The 17,120-nt window shown below is 39.6% G+C and overlaps 1 protein-coding gene across 3 annotated transcripts in view; it reads right to left on the reverse strand.

Moving 5' to 3' along the window:
• The window catches only part of rtel1 (regulator of telomere elongation helicase 1), a 42,694-nt gene that overhangs the window by 10,895 nt on the left and 14,679 nt on the right, over positions 1 to 17,120 (reverse strand). For all 3 annotated transcript variants that reach the window (XM_078288235.1, XM_078288234.1, XM_078288233.1), the window contains exons 15-25: positions 16,270 to 16,402; positions 15,493 to 15,606; positions 14,818 to 14,858; positions 14,499 to 14,584; positions 14,251 to 14,328; positions 12,546 to 12,623; positions 5,965 to 6,111; positions 5,725 to 5,840; positions 4,926 to 5,049; positions 3,704 to 3,869; positions 3,182 to 3,336 (exon numbers count right to left, since the gene is read on the reverse strand). In XM_078288235.1, the coding sequence (XP_078144361.1) occupies positions 3,182 to 3,336; positions 3,704 to 3,869; positions 4,926 to 5,049; positions 5,725 to 5,840; positions 5,965 to 6,111; positions 12,546 to 12,623; positions 14,251 to 14,328; positions 14,499 to 14,584; positions 14,818 to 14,858; positions 15,493 to 15,606; positions 16,270 to 16,402 (1,238 nt within the window). The remainder of the gene's footprint in view (positions 1 to 3,181; positions 3,337 to 3,703; positions 3,870 to 4,925; positions 5,050 to 5,724; positions 5,841 to 5,964; positions 6,112 to 12,545; positions 12,624 to 14,250; positions 14,329 to 14,498; positions 14,585 to 14,817; positions 14,859 to 15,492; positions 15,607 to 16,269; positions 16,403 to 17,120) is intronic.

Genomic DNA, 17,120 nt, shown 5'->3' on the forward strand with positions numbered 1-17,120 from the left:
TGAAGATAACGTTGTTGTGACTGCTACTTTCTATGTCCATTTTCTCTCAGATAATAAACAGGATTTATTTTTTCTGTTGGTGCGAAATTGGAACACTAGAATGCGAAAATGTCGCACCGGACCCGGTGTGTAAGCTTCACATGCGGAAAATTCCTGCACGAATATTCCGCAAATCCATCCCGCATTTTCGTGTCGCACTGGTGTGAAACAGCTTTTAGTGTGCATGTAAACGTAGTCAATGAGAGATATTAAGTTAAAGGCCGTCAGTGTGTACTCTGAACCCAGACTTAACTGACCTCCTCTGCAGCAATGGAGCAGAATCTGACACTCAAACACTCAAATGTACAGTATATCCTACTATAAGCAAGATTTTAAGATAAGCAAGTTTCTCATTAATTTAATAATTAAACTTGTGATTGTGAAACTTGTGATTTATATATATATATATAAAAAAAGTAGCCAAATGGAAGTAGCTGCCTTAGAGAGCATGGAAAGGAAGAAGGAAAAGTTGGGGAAAAAAATCACTTAGACAAAATGTGAGAGGTAAGCATTGGCAGAAGATCCATGAGTGAAAGAGCATTGTTTCCAAGCGTTGTTTCCATGCCATAGTAACCTGTTTAATATGGGAGTAAGCTAGGCATCTTAACCAGGTTCGTTTTTTTAATAGGTGCCTATATCACTGGACAGTATTACCATACACACATGGAGTGGAGTTCTGCATCCAAATGAATATTCACATCATCCAGTGTTTCACGCACGGCCCGTGGACAATAGAGTTAAAAAAAACCACTATAGGCCTTTCATTTAATGTGTTACACATATAGGTCCTAATTACAAATATACACCGTCACACACCCTTCATTTTAAAATTGTGCGCGATTTATATCTCAAAATTAAATTGTACACACAGTGTGGTAACGCGGATCCCTGCCTGGATTAATATCTCAGTGGAGTCCTGTGTAAAGTTGTGGCAAAAGTACAGATCCTGTACAGGCCCACGGCGCGTGTGTTGAATGTCACTAGCTGCGGCCACACTGATCCGTCCGAAAACAAACAGAATTATTAACAGATAGATTTCTGTCAATTGGGCTGTTTTGGAATGTCAACATGGTGGGAGAGGCAGAAATACAGTAGCCCAGCTTCGCTCATAACGGTGCTACTTCATAGAAACAACTTAAATTAACACATTGTTTTATCACTGAAAAAATGAAAGACTGTCTAGTTTCTTCTTTCTGGACATTTTCACAACACAACTTGTCAGCTCCGCAGCTCAGATTAAACTGTCTGTGCTTGTCATTTGATTGTGCGTTTGTTAAAGGTGGCGCGACATCCCGGTTGAGTGGAATTTTCCGTTTTTAAGCACTGCGATTGGCCCGAAGGTCCACACACCGCCCAGCCAGAAATTTTGGTCATAAAACGAACCAAGCCAGTAGTTTAAGCTCCTAAAACAGGTACAACTACCAGTACTGCTCTGTATTTATTTTTTCAGAACCGGAACGCGTGTTACGTCGTCAAATTCACTCCTGGAACGATGTACTGGTGCGTTCCGGACCAATGACCCCCTGGATATAGCCTAGATTTGTTTCCTCTGCCAAGAGACTCGGGGCTAGTCAAAAAACATTCCCAGCTAAAGCCCTGGAAGCCTGATGCTGATGACGAGAGCAATACCCCATAGGTGAGAGGCCATCTCTTAGTCAAAGACGACCTCTAGAGGCCATCTCACGAAGCGACATCTCACTAAGCGTTACCTGACTGACTGACTGACTGACTGACTGACTGAATGCATGACCTGAATTTGCCGTGTGATGCCCTTGGCTGCACAGTGGGAAAAAATACACTATTCTCTTCAGCCTTCTTGATGGAAAAATAGGTCTGTATTGTGCTCTGGCCCATAGGAATGAGGCAGGAGACTGGGTCTGTGGGTCTTTATCTGGTATGGACATATAGCTGAAACTTTTCAACTTAGCCTACAGCATAAATAGGCCTATACACTGTATATATCCATGAGGTTACTTTTTTTTTTAACAGTAAAGTGCATAGGCTATAAATTTCACATTCACCTAGCAGGCGCAGGCTTTTTTTTGCAAAACATTATCATAGTGACGCTTGATACTGACAGCTATGCATTTCATTTATCACTTTTATAAGAAACATCAAGGGTATTTATTCTACCTTAAATTGGGCTTTTGGCTCTAAAATATTTAGTTTCAGAAATAAAGCCACTGAGAGAACTTACCCACATGACAATTTGCCCCACTCTCCCCTACTCACCTCTCACCCGTACTTGACGTTTACATGAGTCAACACAAAATTCCTGATTCCTTAAAGGAATAGTTAACAGAAAAATGAAAATACAGTCATTATCTACTCACCCCCATGCCAGAAGAAAATCGGGTAAGGTTTGTTAGTCCATGGTCCAGTCCCAGCTGAAGTACGTTGCGGCGGTCTCCAAAACAACTGCAGTTGCTGGAGACCTGTCCAATTCGATAAGTGAGTACCCATATTAATGTTTGATGTCCACTTTAGTCTCTGTTCTGTATGTATTCTGCACAGTGTTATACATGCAGCATTTATAGTTAAAATGGCACATATTATGGCATTTTTCATTATTATTATGACATCAAACATTAATAGGGGTGCTCACTTATTGAATTTGATGATTAAATCCAAAGTAATTGGTTTAAAACAGTATTTGTACCCATTTAAAATCTTGCGCTTTTATTTTGAAGGCTAAACGGCCAAACCGGAAGTCTTGTTTCTGGTAATTGGAGCTAGTCTTACCTATCGAGGCCGGGGTGCGTGCAAACGTGACGTATTTTGAAAACAACAGCCAGAGTGGCGATTTTAGCTAAATAATGGTGTAAATGTCGGCCTTTTCAAGTCACTTTGGGATCTGTTGGCTTCAAGAGACTTGGATTATCCTGGAAGAGCTGCATGGAGCCATTTTATGGTTATCTTCCGTTATTTTTTGAACTGTGAAGACAGGTCTCCTGCAACTGCAGTTGTTTTGGAGACCACCGCAAAGTACTTCAGCTGGCAAGCTCTGGGACTATTGTATGGACTAACAAACTTTACCTGATTTTCTACTGGCATGGGGGTGAGTAGATAATGACAGAATTTTCATTTTTGGGTGAACTATTCCTTTAAAGACGACAACAAGGTGACTTTTATAAAACCATACCTTCTCCTCTCCCACAAAATCCTCATCCTCTCCGTTGTGTTGGTCACTGTGCTCCAGGGCATCCAGCAGGCCGACTGGTCTCTTCTGGCTGCCCTGCATCTCAGCCTCATACTCTATACAAAGCCTGGCCATCCCATCTGCTCCTGGCTGTTCATCTGACAACAAAGACGAGCCAAGAGGGAACAAATGAATTAATGATTTTTTTTTTTTTTTCCACCTGCAGTCCTCTACAGACCAGCCACAGAACAGCACTTGAGCACTTGTGCTTTTTCAGTAGCTTTGTTATATTTTACATCATATCTGTAACATACAGTACAAATTTTGTGGGCGTAGTTTAGTTTGAACTCTGTCCTCTCATACTTTTAGCATTACATAGGAAAGATCATATGGAACAATGTTCTCTCTAAAATCTAAGCAAAGTAACAGCACTCCAACTTGAGTATATGTATATCTGTATGTCGTTATCCGTGCTGTGGGTGGAACAGCTAGTAGAATTGAAATGTATCTATAAAATATACTCACTCAGTCTTCTCCTCTTCAGACTGGGAATGTGGGCATCCAGCACCTTAGCCTTCTGGGTGTGGGAGCTTTGGGAGGACGAGCAAGACGTGAAGCTGGAGAGCTGGCTTTTTGGAGAATCAACTGTACCACAGCTCTCCGCTGCAGCTTTCTTCTCTACCGGAGGCCTCTGTAACATTTAAACACAATCGGCCTCAGCAATCATTATGTTACAGCATAACAATGGTGAGATTAAATTATTCCCCATTTTACTGGCAACTCCCCAGAGACCCATCAAGGACCCCTGGGGGTCCCTAGATCCCACTTTGTGACTCACTTGTTTAGGGAGCCAAACCAGAAATCCAACAACTATAGTTACATCTGTAACAGTTGTCAGTATTCAACTTGTTGCCAAAGGCATTAGGTACTTGCATCATTAAATGCCAGTACACAGTCACTGAATTATCCACCACCTTTCTCATCATTATTGTAGTAGGCTATAAGGCTATAATGCTCCAAACAGAAAAACAGTGACAGTAATATTTTTTTCTAGCTCTGATTAGTGCTGATCACGTGATGTTAGAGACTACTTCTGTTCCGTCTTTAAAGCTGGGGTAGGAAGCTTTCTCTTTGTGTTATTTGGCAAAAAGACACATTTGTTTGCTTGGTATAACTGACTGAAATCAAAGTGTTTTTTCCCACAGCGACCCGGGTTCGAATCCGGCCCGCGGTCATTTGCTGCATGTCCTCCCCTCTCTCTCCCATACCTTCCCATACCTCTCACACTGTCTCTATCAAAAATAAAGCATAAAATGCCTAAAAAAAAATGTAAAACATTAAAATATATATATATATTATTTAGTATCTCCTGACAACATACAACAAAAGTCAATATATCACCTGTATATTGCTACACACATTTTGCAGAGACTAGTCACAATTTGAGACATATGGCATTCTATCGTTTTTGTGAAAGGCAGACAAGCTTCTATTGTTGTAATCATATCGAAGAGCAAATTTGTGGCTTATTTTTCAACCAGTTAAAGTTACAAAGTTGACAGTATTGTTGACACAAAGTTGACGGTGAGGATGTCTCCAATTCATTCCTTCATTCAACATTTCACAGTTAACACTTGAACTTTCACAGTATATTAAACTTTACCAAGCATTTATCTCACAGTGCGCCTTTAATGGGGGGAGGTGTGCCATTTCTGTTAATTGTGTGATTACACCTACCAAAACCTACCATTTTCTGTGCAACCCGGAAGAACTGAGTGACGTCACGGACCACATTCCCAAAGTTGTCATATTGCCGCACATAAGGCCTCAACCATGATGGAAGCTGGGCTCGGGCATCTGAGTTTTTAAATCTGCGGAAAAATCAAATGGTTTTTTTTCAACTTTTATTTATACAGGGAAAGTCGACTGAACTCTGGTGTTTTCCAGCAACACCCTTCACATTCACAGAGTTCCATACATACACACTGGGAGCTGCCCGGTACAACCACAGTCTGCTAGTTCTAGTTTTTCCCAGTTGGCCAAGGTATTCAAACTGGTGGGCCCTCTATACCCTCAAAAATACATTTTCAAATAAATGCTGCTTCAACTCAAACCTATCAAAAGATGACTGCCTGGAATGTCAGCATAGTTTGAAACAATTTAAAGGTAGCCTACTCTGTGTAGCATATTTAACCATCAATATATAATTGTCAAATTAACTGTGATACCTTGGTATAATTACTGTAAACAAATGAGACCATGGTCAAGAACACTGGTAGCCATGTCTGATGCTGTTTGTATTGATTGCCTTGTATCTTTTTTTGTGGGAAAAAAAGAAAAACTCAATATATTGTTTAAAAAAAAAAAGAACACTGGTAACCTCTCTCACAGCAATTGTATTGTTTGTGCTAGTATTTCTTGAAATTAAGACATTTCCCATAAACTCTGTTGCTTCCTGTCCTTCATCCCAATCCAGACAACATTTTATAACTTAGAATAAGCAATGAAATGATCTATTATTGACTAATGACATCACAGTGCCTCACCGCTGGTCACACAGGAAGATGGCGCCATAATCCTCTCTGTGGCGAATGACTCTACCAACGGCCTGGTTCACAGCCCGGAAAGCCTGCTGCTTGTACCAATCCTGCCCAGAAAGGTACTGGCACACACACATACACACACAGGGTAAGAGAGGGAGAACAATCAGGAAACCACATAAAGAATATGCCACCAAAACTCCCTGAAGCCATATCCTGAAGCCCACTGAGGAGCTTCCACCTCACCTTCACCCCAGGAACCTTCTTCCGGCTCATCTCATCCAAGAACTGCATCTTCAGGATCACCCTCGGGGCCATCTTAGGAGGGAAAGGAAGCCCTGTGATGATGACCCCCCGGCCAAAGGTATCTGCAAAATCCAGCCCCTCGCTAGCCTGACACATGAAGAAATGAATATACATATCATATGGATATCTATGTTTCTCTAGTAAACAGTTTGGTAGGTGATGTCCGTTAGGAGAGTCCTACACACCAAAAATCAAATTAGCCCATTTATTACTGTATGAAAATGAAACAAGGTACAAAGGTATATACACAGATGCTAATCACTTATGATAAGACCTTATAGCCTAAATTATGATGGTGAATTTTCGTATTTTTCGTAGTATTTTAGCTGACTTTTAACAATGCATTAATTAAAAAATGGATTTGACAAATCTGCTAAACATTTTTTTTTCTTTCAAAGGGGACATGCAAGACACAATGAAGACACAATCCTGAAAAACTTAAAATACTAAAATGCAATAGTGGAGAGGTATGTTATAGTTAAGAATTTATCAGGGCAATAGCCTGTGGAATAAAAGACCTTTTTTTTTTTTTTTAACTTAGTTTTTATTTCAGTTTCAGCAACTTATACAATCATATTCACAATTTTGTCTACTGTTTTTTCTGCTTTTTCAGCTGTACCTATATGGTTTATAGATAATTTAACAAAAAACAAAAAAACAAAAAAACAGAAGAAAAAAAACAGAAGAAAAAAAAAACGGGGGGGATAGGGGTCAGGGAGGGGGGTTGTGTGTACATGTGTGTAATAGTATGGGTGTGTGTATATGCATAAAGAGATAAGATGAGTTGGGGAGACAAAGATACATGTATGATTCAGAATGTGTAGAAGGATTTAGATCGCTTCACTGTATCAATATAGCCATGGCAGGGCTCCATCTTTTAATAAATATATCTTTTTGGAGTCTCAAAGAGTATGTTATTTGTTCCATCTGATAAATTTCCCATACTTTCTCAGTCCATATAACCACTTAATTGTGATGCATTTAATTGCTGCTGTTAGCAATATTTGTAAAAGATATTTTTTAGCTCTTCCATCAATGCCTTCCGGTATTACTCCCAGTAGTGCCACCTTTGGATCTTTTGTGAAATTTTGGTGGAATACTTCTTTAAGGGCCTCAAACACCTCTTCCCAGAATGTTCTTAATTTAGGGCATGTCCAAAATACGTGGGTATGGTTGCCAATTTGTGTACCATAATTTCTCCAACATCTATTTGAGCGTGTTGAGCCCATTTTAGCCACTATTTCTGGTGTCCGAAAAAATCTCATAATTACCTTCCATTTGACATTCCCTCCATGTATTTGAATTTGTTACTAAATGTGCTTCAGTGCATATTTCTTCCCATATGTCCTGAGGTATGTCTGTGTTCATTTCAGTTTCCCATCTCTCTTTTATCTGTAGTGTATTATTCAAATTCATGCCTAAAAATATTTGGTAAAAATGACATAACTTTCTTAGTCCCGTTCCCTGTTTGTAATGTTATCAAGAACTCTTCAACTGGAGTGGGCTCCAAGACTTTATCCCATTCTTTATGTTTTGTTAAAAAGTTCCTTAATTGTAAATATCTGAAAAAGTCTGTGTTAGGAAGCGTAAATTCCTCTCTTAACTGTTCAAATGATTTAAGGCTGCCATCCTTATGGAGTTAGTGTAGATTAGTGAGTCCATGTTCTGACCATTTTCTAAACCCTGCATCTATGTGGGAGGGTACAAAATCCTTTATAAATCCAATATTGGTTAGTGCTGAAATTACTTTAGGCAATCCAAATGATAGTTTTATTTTCCTCCAAATTTTTAGTGTGACTCTAGTCCATTCACCCATTTGAGTTTCTCTTAAGGGGACGTTGTTTTTTTTTTTCGATGCTGAGCCAGCGTGTATATGAAAAATCTTGAATCCATATTGTTAAAGGTTTTAGCTGTGCAGCCCAAAAATAATACCTTAGATTCGGGAGTTTTAGCCCTCCATGTGGTTTAGATAGCTGCAATGTTTTTAGTCTGATTCTTGGGCGCTTTCTTTGCCATATAAATTTTGAAATGAGCCTATCCAATTTATCAAATGTAGATTTAGGGATATCAATAGGTAACATCTGAAATGGATAGAGAAGCCTAGGCAGCACATTCATGCGTACACTTTCGATACGGCCTAGCAGAGACAGGGGAAGCGTTGACCATCAGTCCAAATCTTTACTAATATTTTGGATTATGCTTTTGTAATTTACATCATATAAATTTTCTAGCGATGAGGGGATTTGAATACCAAGATATTTAATGCCATCTTTAGGCCATTTAAACCCACTCTGGAGTTTGACCGTTTGTGGAATTCTACCACCTATATCCATAGCCATTGTTTTATCCACATTTACTTTATAACCCGAGAAGTACCCATATGTGGAAATAAGACCCTTTAAGTGTGGGATTGTTGTTGCAGGTTCAGCTAGATATAAAAGTACATCATCTGCATACAATGATAATTTATGCTGTTCTTAATTTATTGTCAGTCCCTTTATGTTATTGTCATCTCTAATAATCTGTGCTAGTGGTTCAATACTGATATCGAACAGTAGGGGCGACAGAGGGCAACCCTGTCTGCAGCCACGTTCTAGTGCAAATCGGTCTGATAAAAACCCGTTCACTTTAACGGCAGCTTGTGGATTAGAATACAGTGTTTGTATCCACTTTATGAAATTGGGGCCAAATTGGAATCGTTTCAGTGTTTGAAATAAGTATTGCCAGGATACTCGATCAAATGCCTTCTGGGCGTCGAGGGATAATATCATTGCTTCCTCCTCCTTGACTTTTGGATGAGTCATTAAATTTAGTAATCTTCTGATATTGTCCCCGTAATATCTTCCTGTAATAAACCCGGTCTGATCAGGATGAATAATTTCTGTGATAATTTTATTGACGCGTCTCGCTAGAATGGCTGTTAATATACGTAGGTCTGCATTCAGCAGTGATATGGGCCTATATGATTGGCATTTGGTGGAGTCCTTGCCTTCCTTATGTATTACAACTATTGTCGCCTCCCTCCAAGAGGGGGCCATGGTTCCAGATTGTAACGCATGGTGATGAGCATTTAACAGTAAAGGTGATACTGTCTCTTTAAACGTTTTATAAAATTCATTAATATACCCGTCTGGTCCAGGACTGTTATTGTTTTTCAGTGTAGAGATTACCTGTTGTATTTCCCATTCCTCAATTGGTTCATCCAACTCTTTTGCCATAGGCTCAGATAACGGACACTGTGTGCAAGTGTCCGTGTTTTTGTATAGGGATTTATAAAATTCTGCAAAAGACGCTGAAATTTGTATCTAGGTAATTACTTAGTTCAGTTGTTACAAATGTGATAAATTCCTTATCGTTTAAAAGTGATGCATTTAATCTCCATTGTTTGGTTGTTGGCCTGTGACCTACGTCCCATGATAATGCAAGAGGTGCATGATCAGATATAGTAATTGGTAAAATCTTTATGTCTTCTATCCTGTGTAACTCTGCTTTGGGGGTAAAAAAATAATCGATTCTAGAATAAGATGAATGTCTATGTGAATAAAAAGTAAAATCTCTACCTTTGGGGAATTTACTTCTCCAAACGTCCACTAGGCCTGACTCTATCGATAGATGTTTAAGCATTTTACTCATTCTAGAAGTAGGAGTTTTTGAGGTAGGTTGTCTATCCATAAGCTGAGACATAACACAGTTGAAGTCCCCTCCCAGCTGTAGAATACCAGAGCTATGCTGTAGAGTTGTGTTAAAGATTGTACTAATGAAGCCAGGCTCATCCTCATTTGGAGCATATATGTTCATGAGAGAAACTTGTATTCCATCAATAGATCCATTTACCAGAATAAATCTCCCCTCAGAGTCTTTGTGGACTGTAGTTGGTGTAAAATTAACCTGTCTATGTATCAAAATAAATACTCCTCTCTTTCTACCTGATTGGTGTGATGAGTAAAATACTTTGCCCAACATTTTTTTAGTTTCTCATGTTCTATTTCCGATAGGCGGGTCTCTCTGACAGTTGGCTCTTTTTAACTGATTAAGGATTTTCTTCCTCTTTATAGGACTATGAAGACCTTTGACATTGTAGCTTATAACCTTAAGTGATCCTATGACTCAAAATTAGAATTAGGAAGAATATTCATTTTGCCCTTAAGTACAGTGATGGAAAGGAAAGGCAAATGTAGAGGAGAAAGTTGAGAGTGGAACGTAGATAGATACAGTATCTATGTGTATGATTGTACGAGTGTGAGTGAGTGGGTGTATGAAGGTAAGTATTTGCAGTAAGTATGGGTGGAAAATATAGGGGAATTGGGGTATCTAAACAAAGAAAAAAGGAAAAAATATATATATAAAAGTAAAATACATACAAGTAAAAATAAATGTATAAATAAGATTGAAACATTGTGTGTAAAATAATTAATAATTGTAAGTACAGCAGTATAATCACCGTAATGTTTAAGCATTAACATAAGACTTTGTATCGGGATAGAGGAAAAAATCAATTTCCCTGTTGCTCTTATTCTTACGATAGGATCCCTGGGAAACAGTGGGATCTGCACAGATAGAACTGAACATAAAGTTAGATAAACCATAAACTCAGCCAACATTAGTGTCCGGCCAGTCCTTTGGGACAAGGTCCCATGCTGCAGGTCAGAACAGGCAGCTGTGCGAACAGTCTTTGAAAGTGCTCGCCTTTGCTTGGATATGAAACCAAACAGAACAACTAAGATTGTTAGTTAGCCACTCAGGCTCCTGCAGAACCTCGAAATAAAACATAGAAAAGATAACGACACCTTAACCTTAATGTCTCAATCATCAAAGTAATTATATATTGTATATAAAGCTTATTGTGAAGGTGGGGAGTAGCCATAAATCTAGAAAGGTATCGATGGCTGATTTAATATTCATGTGTCACTTCCCATGTGAAACAAGGATACGTCCATCTCAGTTGTTGGGATGACCTTTTTCTTTACATAGGCCATGGCTTTGGTAGCATCCACAAACTCCTTCTCTTCGTTGTTGTGGGAGATGCGGAATCTGGCAGGGAAGAGTATTCCATAACGGACTCCTTGTCTTCCTCGAAGCATCTTCCTGACGTCCGTGAAGGCCGCTCTGGCTTTAGCGACGTTGGCTGTGTAGTCTGGGAATATGGTGATTGGATTGCTGTTTTAGTTGAGTTGACCACCACGGTCACGAGCTTTCCTCAGGATGTCCATGGTATCTCCATCATTGTGTAATTTTGCAATGATTACGCGTGGCTTGTCTTCCGGTCTTATCTGTGTCAGGCTGCGGTGTGAGCGCTCGATCCGTACATCTTTGTCCATCTGAAACACTTCCTTAAGAAGTTTGGAAACTGCCGCGGGAGAGCTTGATCACGGTTGCTCAGCGACCCCCACGATCCGAATGTTACCTCTTCTCATCCTTCCCTCCATGTCCTCACACTTTTCTTTTAAAACTTCTACTTGCTTCTTGAGGTCTGTTACAGTGGTTTGTACCGATACTACTTCGTCCGACCATGTTGACAGTCCTTCCTCAACGGCTGTTACATTAGCTTTTACGTGATCAATTTCTGTGCGAATTGCAATTGTATTGTTAGCAATTTCAGTTTTCACTTCCTTTATTTCCTTCTCTAATGCTTCAAAATCATCCGCTAAAGCACTCTTCAGCTCTTCTCTTATTACCGTGGATATGTCTTTCCTTAAGGAGGAGAGGATATCAGCTTTGAGCGCTGCAATGTTCATGGTCGAGCAAGTACAGGTGGGGCTTGATCGGGGTTATCCGAACTCTTCACGGAGGAGGTGTTGGGCCTTGCATTGGACATACCTTCGTATTTGTATTTTCGCAGATTTGACGCCATCCACGTCGATTTTACTGACCTTTAACTACATTTTGGTTTATTAATGATAGATTTTGAGCGTTTTACGTGCGATTTAAAATGTAAATGTAATTTAAATATGAAATTAGTACGGATTCTGCAGGAGCACTGAAAAGTGCGTCTCACTCCATTTGTCGCTCGCTAGCGCCCCCAATAAAAGACCTTTTGAATGTGTTTTAAGGGCTCTGGGCATTCTACAGCGCTTCTCAGAGGGGAGCTTGTCAAATTCATTAAAAAGGGGATGTGAGGGGTCACCTAGGAGTTGGTAGAGTCTTTTCCCTGTTCCTGAGCACATATCTCAGTTGTCCCTGGGACAGTTGTGTCTGCGGTCTACCTATAGTTTAACTGGCCATGTTCTAATGCCAGTTAGAATGAAATATAAGATCAATTTCACAATTGAAATAAACATGAAAATTAAAAACTGTATAACTGTCAGAATATACTATAGGTCTGCATGACTGGGCTGATTTGCCACCAGAAAAACAGTGCACCCAGAAACAAGGTTTTTAAGACGTCTGTAACTGAATTTTATACATAAAATGCTCCATTAAACTGTATTCAAGATCTTTTAAAGGCCTTGAGTTTAGATAATATAATTTAAGACATTTTATTTACGACTTTTTCAAGTCTCGCTGACACCCAGTAACCTCACCTTTCCCCGACACACAGCAAAGAAGCTGCCTCCTTTGGATTTTGGATCGGTGACTTTGTGGTAATAACCATCGATAACCTAAAAACAAGGAGGCAAGATCATTTGTTGTTGTCAGTGCTCATTTAAAACCTCATGCAAGAACCACTCGTACGAACAGATTCATTCTTAAATCACTCGTACAAGCGATTTAAGAGAACTTGCCGCATTCACCAATTTTCTCGTATTTAGAATTTTCTCTTAGGTACGAACAAAATACGAGTACGAGTGGCCCAGACCTGTCGTACGAGTCACGTACAATCAACCTGCCGTTCTCCAAAGCAAAAAAAAAAACTTTGTTGTTGACTAATGGATTGTATCTCTGTCACTTTGAAGAAATGTTGAGTTTGAATATATAAATTACACTGTAAAGTTATGTATAATCATGTTGAGATTAACCAGGACAGTGGTTATAGTCATAGGAAAAATAGCAAGGGAGCACTGTTGGTTTTTTCAAAAAGTAGTGCGTAATTTATTTTACCAGAGCCGCATAAAATCTCATAAGTATCCATGCGGGTTACATAGTAGCCTATAAGTGCGCTCAATACAAAGACAAAACAAAAAACACTAATTTGCCAGGTTATTTGACAAACATTCAGATGAGACAAAGGCAAGGTTAGATTGTATTGGGGGAAATACATTATAGAGGGAGATAAATCTGATTTCTAGGCTATTTTACTCCAGTTGATAACGTTAATGTGGGTGCAAGTGAATCTAAACTTTAAAAAGAGAAATGGCTTTAGGTCTTACCAGGTGGAGGTGCAAGTCGCTGTCCAGGGCGACATCGCTGGACACCTGACACTGCTATATCGCCAATTATGGCAGGTATAGGCCTATTCTTTCATCTGTCTGTGTAACGGAGAATTCTTCCTGGGCCCCTCCTGTTGCAGTCATGGATCGCCTTGCTTTTTGCATCTAATTTCATGTCAAGCCATTTCTTTTTTTTTATTTCTGTGACGGTGCCCTTTGTTGGGATATTTATTTAGTATTCATCTAAAATGTACAGAAATACTATAGTTGTTTTTCGTAAGGGGACGCACAACAGACAACACTGCATTAACAGAACAAGTTATTTTCTCCCATTCCTTGGCTTTAGCAGGACCTTTGATTCCACTATTGAATTATATTAAATATTATACGCTTTGGTTGATTTATTTCTGATAGTAGGACTTCAATCTCAGAGCTGGTAGATTTCTTCTTAGTCTTCCGTGTCATTTTTATAAATGAAGCTTCCCGACATATGGGCCGGACGCCTAACCTTATATGGCATTATTGGGGCGTCAATTATGCAAATTCACAATTCTCATGAACGCGCGTTCATTTAGAACAGGTGGCATTCATCATGTTTACGCAGGTCATTTACGACTGTTTTCTGAAGATACGAGCGTTTGGTGAATCTGATGTGGCACACTCGTACGAGTCCACCTCACGAAAAAAGTACGAGAAATTTAAGGTAAGAATACGAAAATGTTCTTGCATGAGGTCCATTGTCTTCAGAAATTGTTGCCTAAACACACACTATGTCCCACTAAGTATTCTAAGACATCCAAAGAATCAGGGAATTGACTTAATGTAAATGAACGTGGTTGACTAAGGTATTTTAAAAAGATCTGTCAGTGGAGTAGATACAGGTTTCATTGCCATGCACATGAAGATTAAATGCACTGACCTCTGTGAAGGTGCCCTTTCCCTTAGGTTCAACAAACATTGGCTTCATGTTTTCAATGCGGTCTGCATGTCCGTTTGCCTGGTGAAAGACCACATATAGCCTGTTAGCTGCACACAACATTAAAAAAAACACAAGGGGCCATCCAATACATCCCTGAATTAAATTTAGAAATCAATTGGAATGCAGCAAATCTCTTCACAAAACCTAATGATGAATTTCCATATAGGTCACTCTGTATTTCAACTCACTCTCCAGAACTCCAGGGTTTTGTCCATCAAAGGGTAGGAGGGAAAAAACACCAACAGACCATCAGGAACCACACGGCTCAGGTTGACTGAAGAGAAGATTTTTTATCAAGAAGGTAATGAGTGACATTCATGTGATGCATGAAGACACAAAATGTTGAACACATCTACATGCCTCACAGTCACATATTATGGGTTTGCAAGTTAAATCATGAGTACTACTTAATTACCTATTAGCAACAATAGCGATTGCATTAGCTGGAAAAGCATGTCTTTAGAAACCTAGTATATAACATGACTGAAATAAATGAATGCTTCTTACCAACAGTGTTGCCTAAAGATGCCATGTTTTCAGGGACAAACCTATCACGTAAGAAAAAATTATCATTTTAAATGCATCAGTATTTAAATTCTATGGTAATTGGTAGCCTATTGTAAAGTGCTCCTCTTCCAATTAAGTTTATGAGTTCAGTCATTCCTGAACGCATAACAAAATGAACCGACAGCAAACCACAGTCTGGGCTGATGCTTATATTCAGCTATTCCCTCATGTGTTTAACTGGTATGAACACTAGAGACGGTAAATTATGACAAAGAGCGCAGACAAGACCATCATACTTAGCTTAATTTAAAGGGAGTGGAATAAAATTTGGTTCGACTCCCCCCTGCTGCCAAAATCTCCAACTTCGCGGGATGACAGATTACCAGAAACTTATCCAATAAACAAGCTACTTGTGAGTCCATGTGACTTTTGTTTACAATGCCCAGGTTTGCTTGGCAGTGTGAGCCTTACATTTTCCACTATGGTTCAGACCAATGAAAACGAACTGTGGGTGTGATCACACCCTAACCCAACTAGATGTGAAAACATAGTCAGGTTTTTTTTTCCTTAGTCAGTGACTAATTTGCAATTACTCACACCCAAATGAGGGTGGTGATGTACAGTTAAAAGTATTACATGATGCATAGAGGCTTGTCCGTTCACAGTAATACTTACCTTCTATCAAATGCTGAACTTAACTGCACCCTATCTGGCCCTCGATCAATGACGGTAACAAAGATTTGGTCATGTTGAATCACATGGTTGTTCTCCAGGCTAACAGGGAAGGGGCTGAAAATGGTAAATGGCAGAAACAAAAAACATTTTTAATCTAAGATAGCCTAGCAGCCAAGATGTTAAGCTTTCTCTATGTTGATGCAAGAAAATGGAATTGTGATTTAAGTTTGACTGATATGGTGTTTGAAGGCCAATACTGATACCAATATTTTTGGATCACAGCTGCCGACAGCCCGCATTTTGTGCTGAAATTCAATATCTTTAAATTTTACCATTTTCATGCAAAAAATATCCAAAATGGATATTCAGTGTTTTTTTCTTGGCAGGGTGGAAAATCCTCTGAAACAGCATTTAGACAGCATGGGACACTGAAACTCTTCATTAAAACAACATAATAATAATAATAATTTAAAAAAAAACAACATTTATACATACTGTGTCAAAATGTGACAGAGTCAATTCAGGGCTTCCCATAGACAACCACTGTAGCACTGATCAATTCTACAATAAATTATGTAATCAAACTTCATATCCAGTATATCAGGGGATGATGACAGTGACTGGATCACATCCCATTTTTAATAAAAATTATATATTAATTTTTATAGATTATATTGGCAAACCAATATATCACTCCCACTGGTCTAACAGGGATGGCTTTATATAAGCAAAATTAGATTTGAGGAGGGACGGGTAAGCTGTGAAGGACAAACTTACATCCGCATTTCAGAGGTGAAGGAGGAAAGAGGAGACAGGGTACCACTGGTCAGAATGATGCTGCGTACACCTTGACGCACCAGATCCTGCATGCTGAAGCCAGGCGAGAAACACCAGTAACTCAGAATGTTGCCTAAAAGTGCAAAGAAACACACAGTTGCACACACTCACTTAACCATGTTTATTCAAGGGTGATGCAGGCGAGTCAACAATAGACTGAGGGACAGTCTGAATCAACCACGAGCTTGAGACCCATGAGTCTAGACCATGGGTCTCAAGCTCGCGGCCCGCGGGCCAATTGCGGCCCGCGAGACGATATTTTGTGGCCCCCACCTTAATATGAAAGTTTAATGTTAGTGCGGCCCGCGAGTTTTATATGGATGGCACTTTACAGTATTGTGTGCGGAGCTGAACGAACCTACCAATCACGGTGGGGTATATGGCTCTCGGGGGTGGGACATCGACCGGGCTTGATGCAAGCAGAGAAACATTTCTCAATGAGTGAAAGTTACAGCAGCGTTGCCATGGAGCGTTTTCTTCCGTGCCTGGCTGGCTGCCTCGTTTCTATTGGGCACACGCGGACATTCGTCCCAGCGCGCTGCGTTCACAACACTTCCAAAAAAAAGTTTTTAAAGTTGCTGCCCAGCGGGACATTATACGTATATATGTCTCTCTCTGACAAAATAAATCAAAGTGATGCGTACGCGGCGGGATAAAAGAAAAGTAAGGAACTCAATGTAGCCTAATGTAGTCTGCAGTCACATAGCGACACCTGTCCGTCGGCGATAACAGTCCCCGGTAACCCGGACCAATTATAGGGTCGCACCGTTATTTGTGGGTCATTATTTTTT

Source organism: Centroberyx gerrardi, chromosome 14, assembly GCF_048128805.1.
Source record: "Centroberyx gerrardi isolate f3 chromosome 14, fCenGer3.hap1.cur.20231027, whole genome shotgun sequence".
Classification (NCBI taxonomy): Eukaryota; Metazoa; Chordata; class Actinopteri; order Beryciformes; family Berycidae; genus Centroberyx; species Centroberyx gerrardi.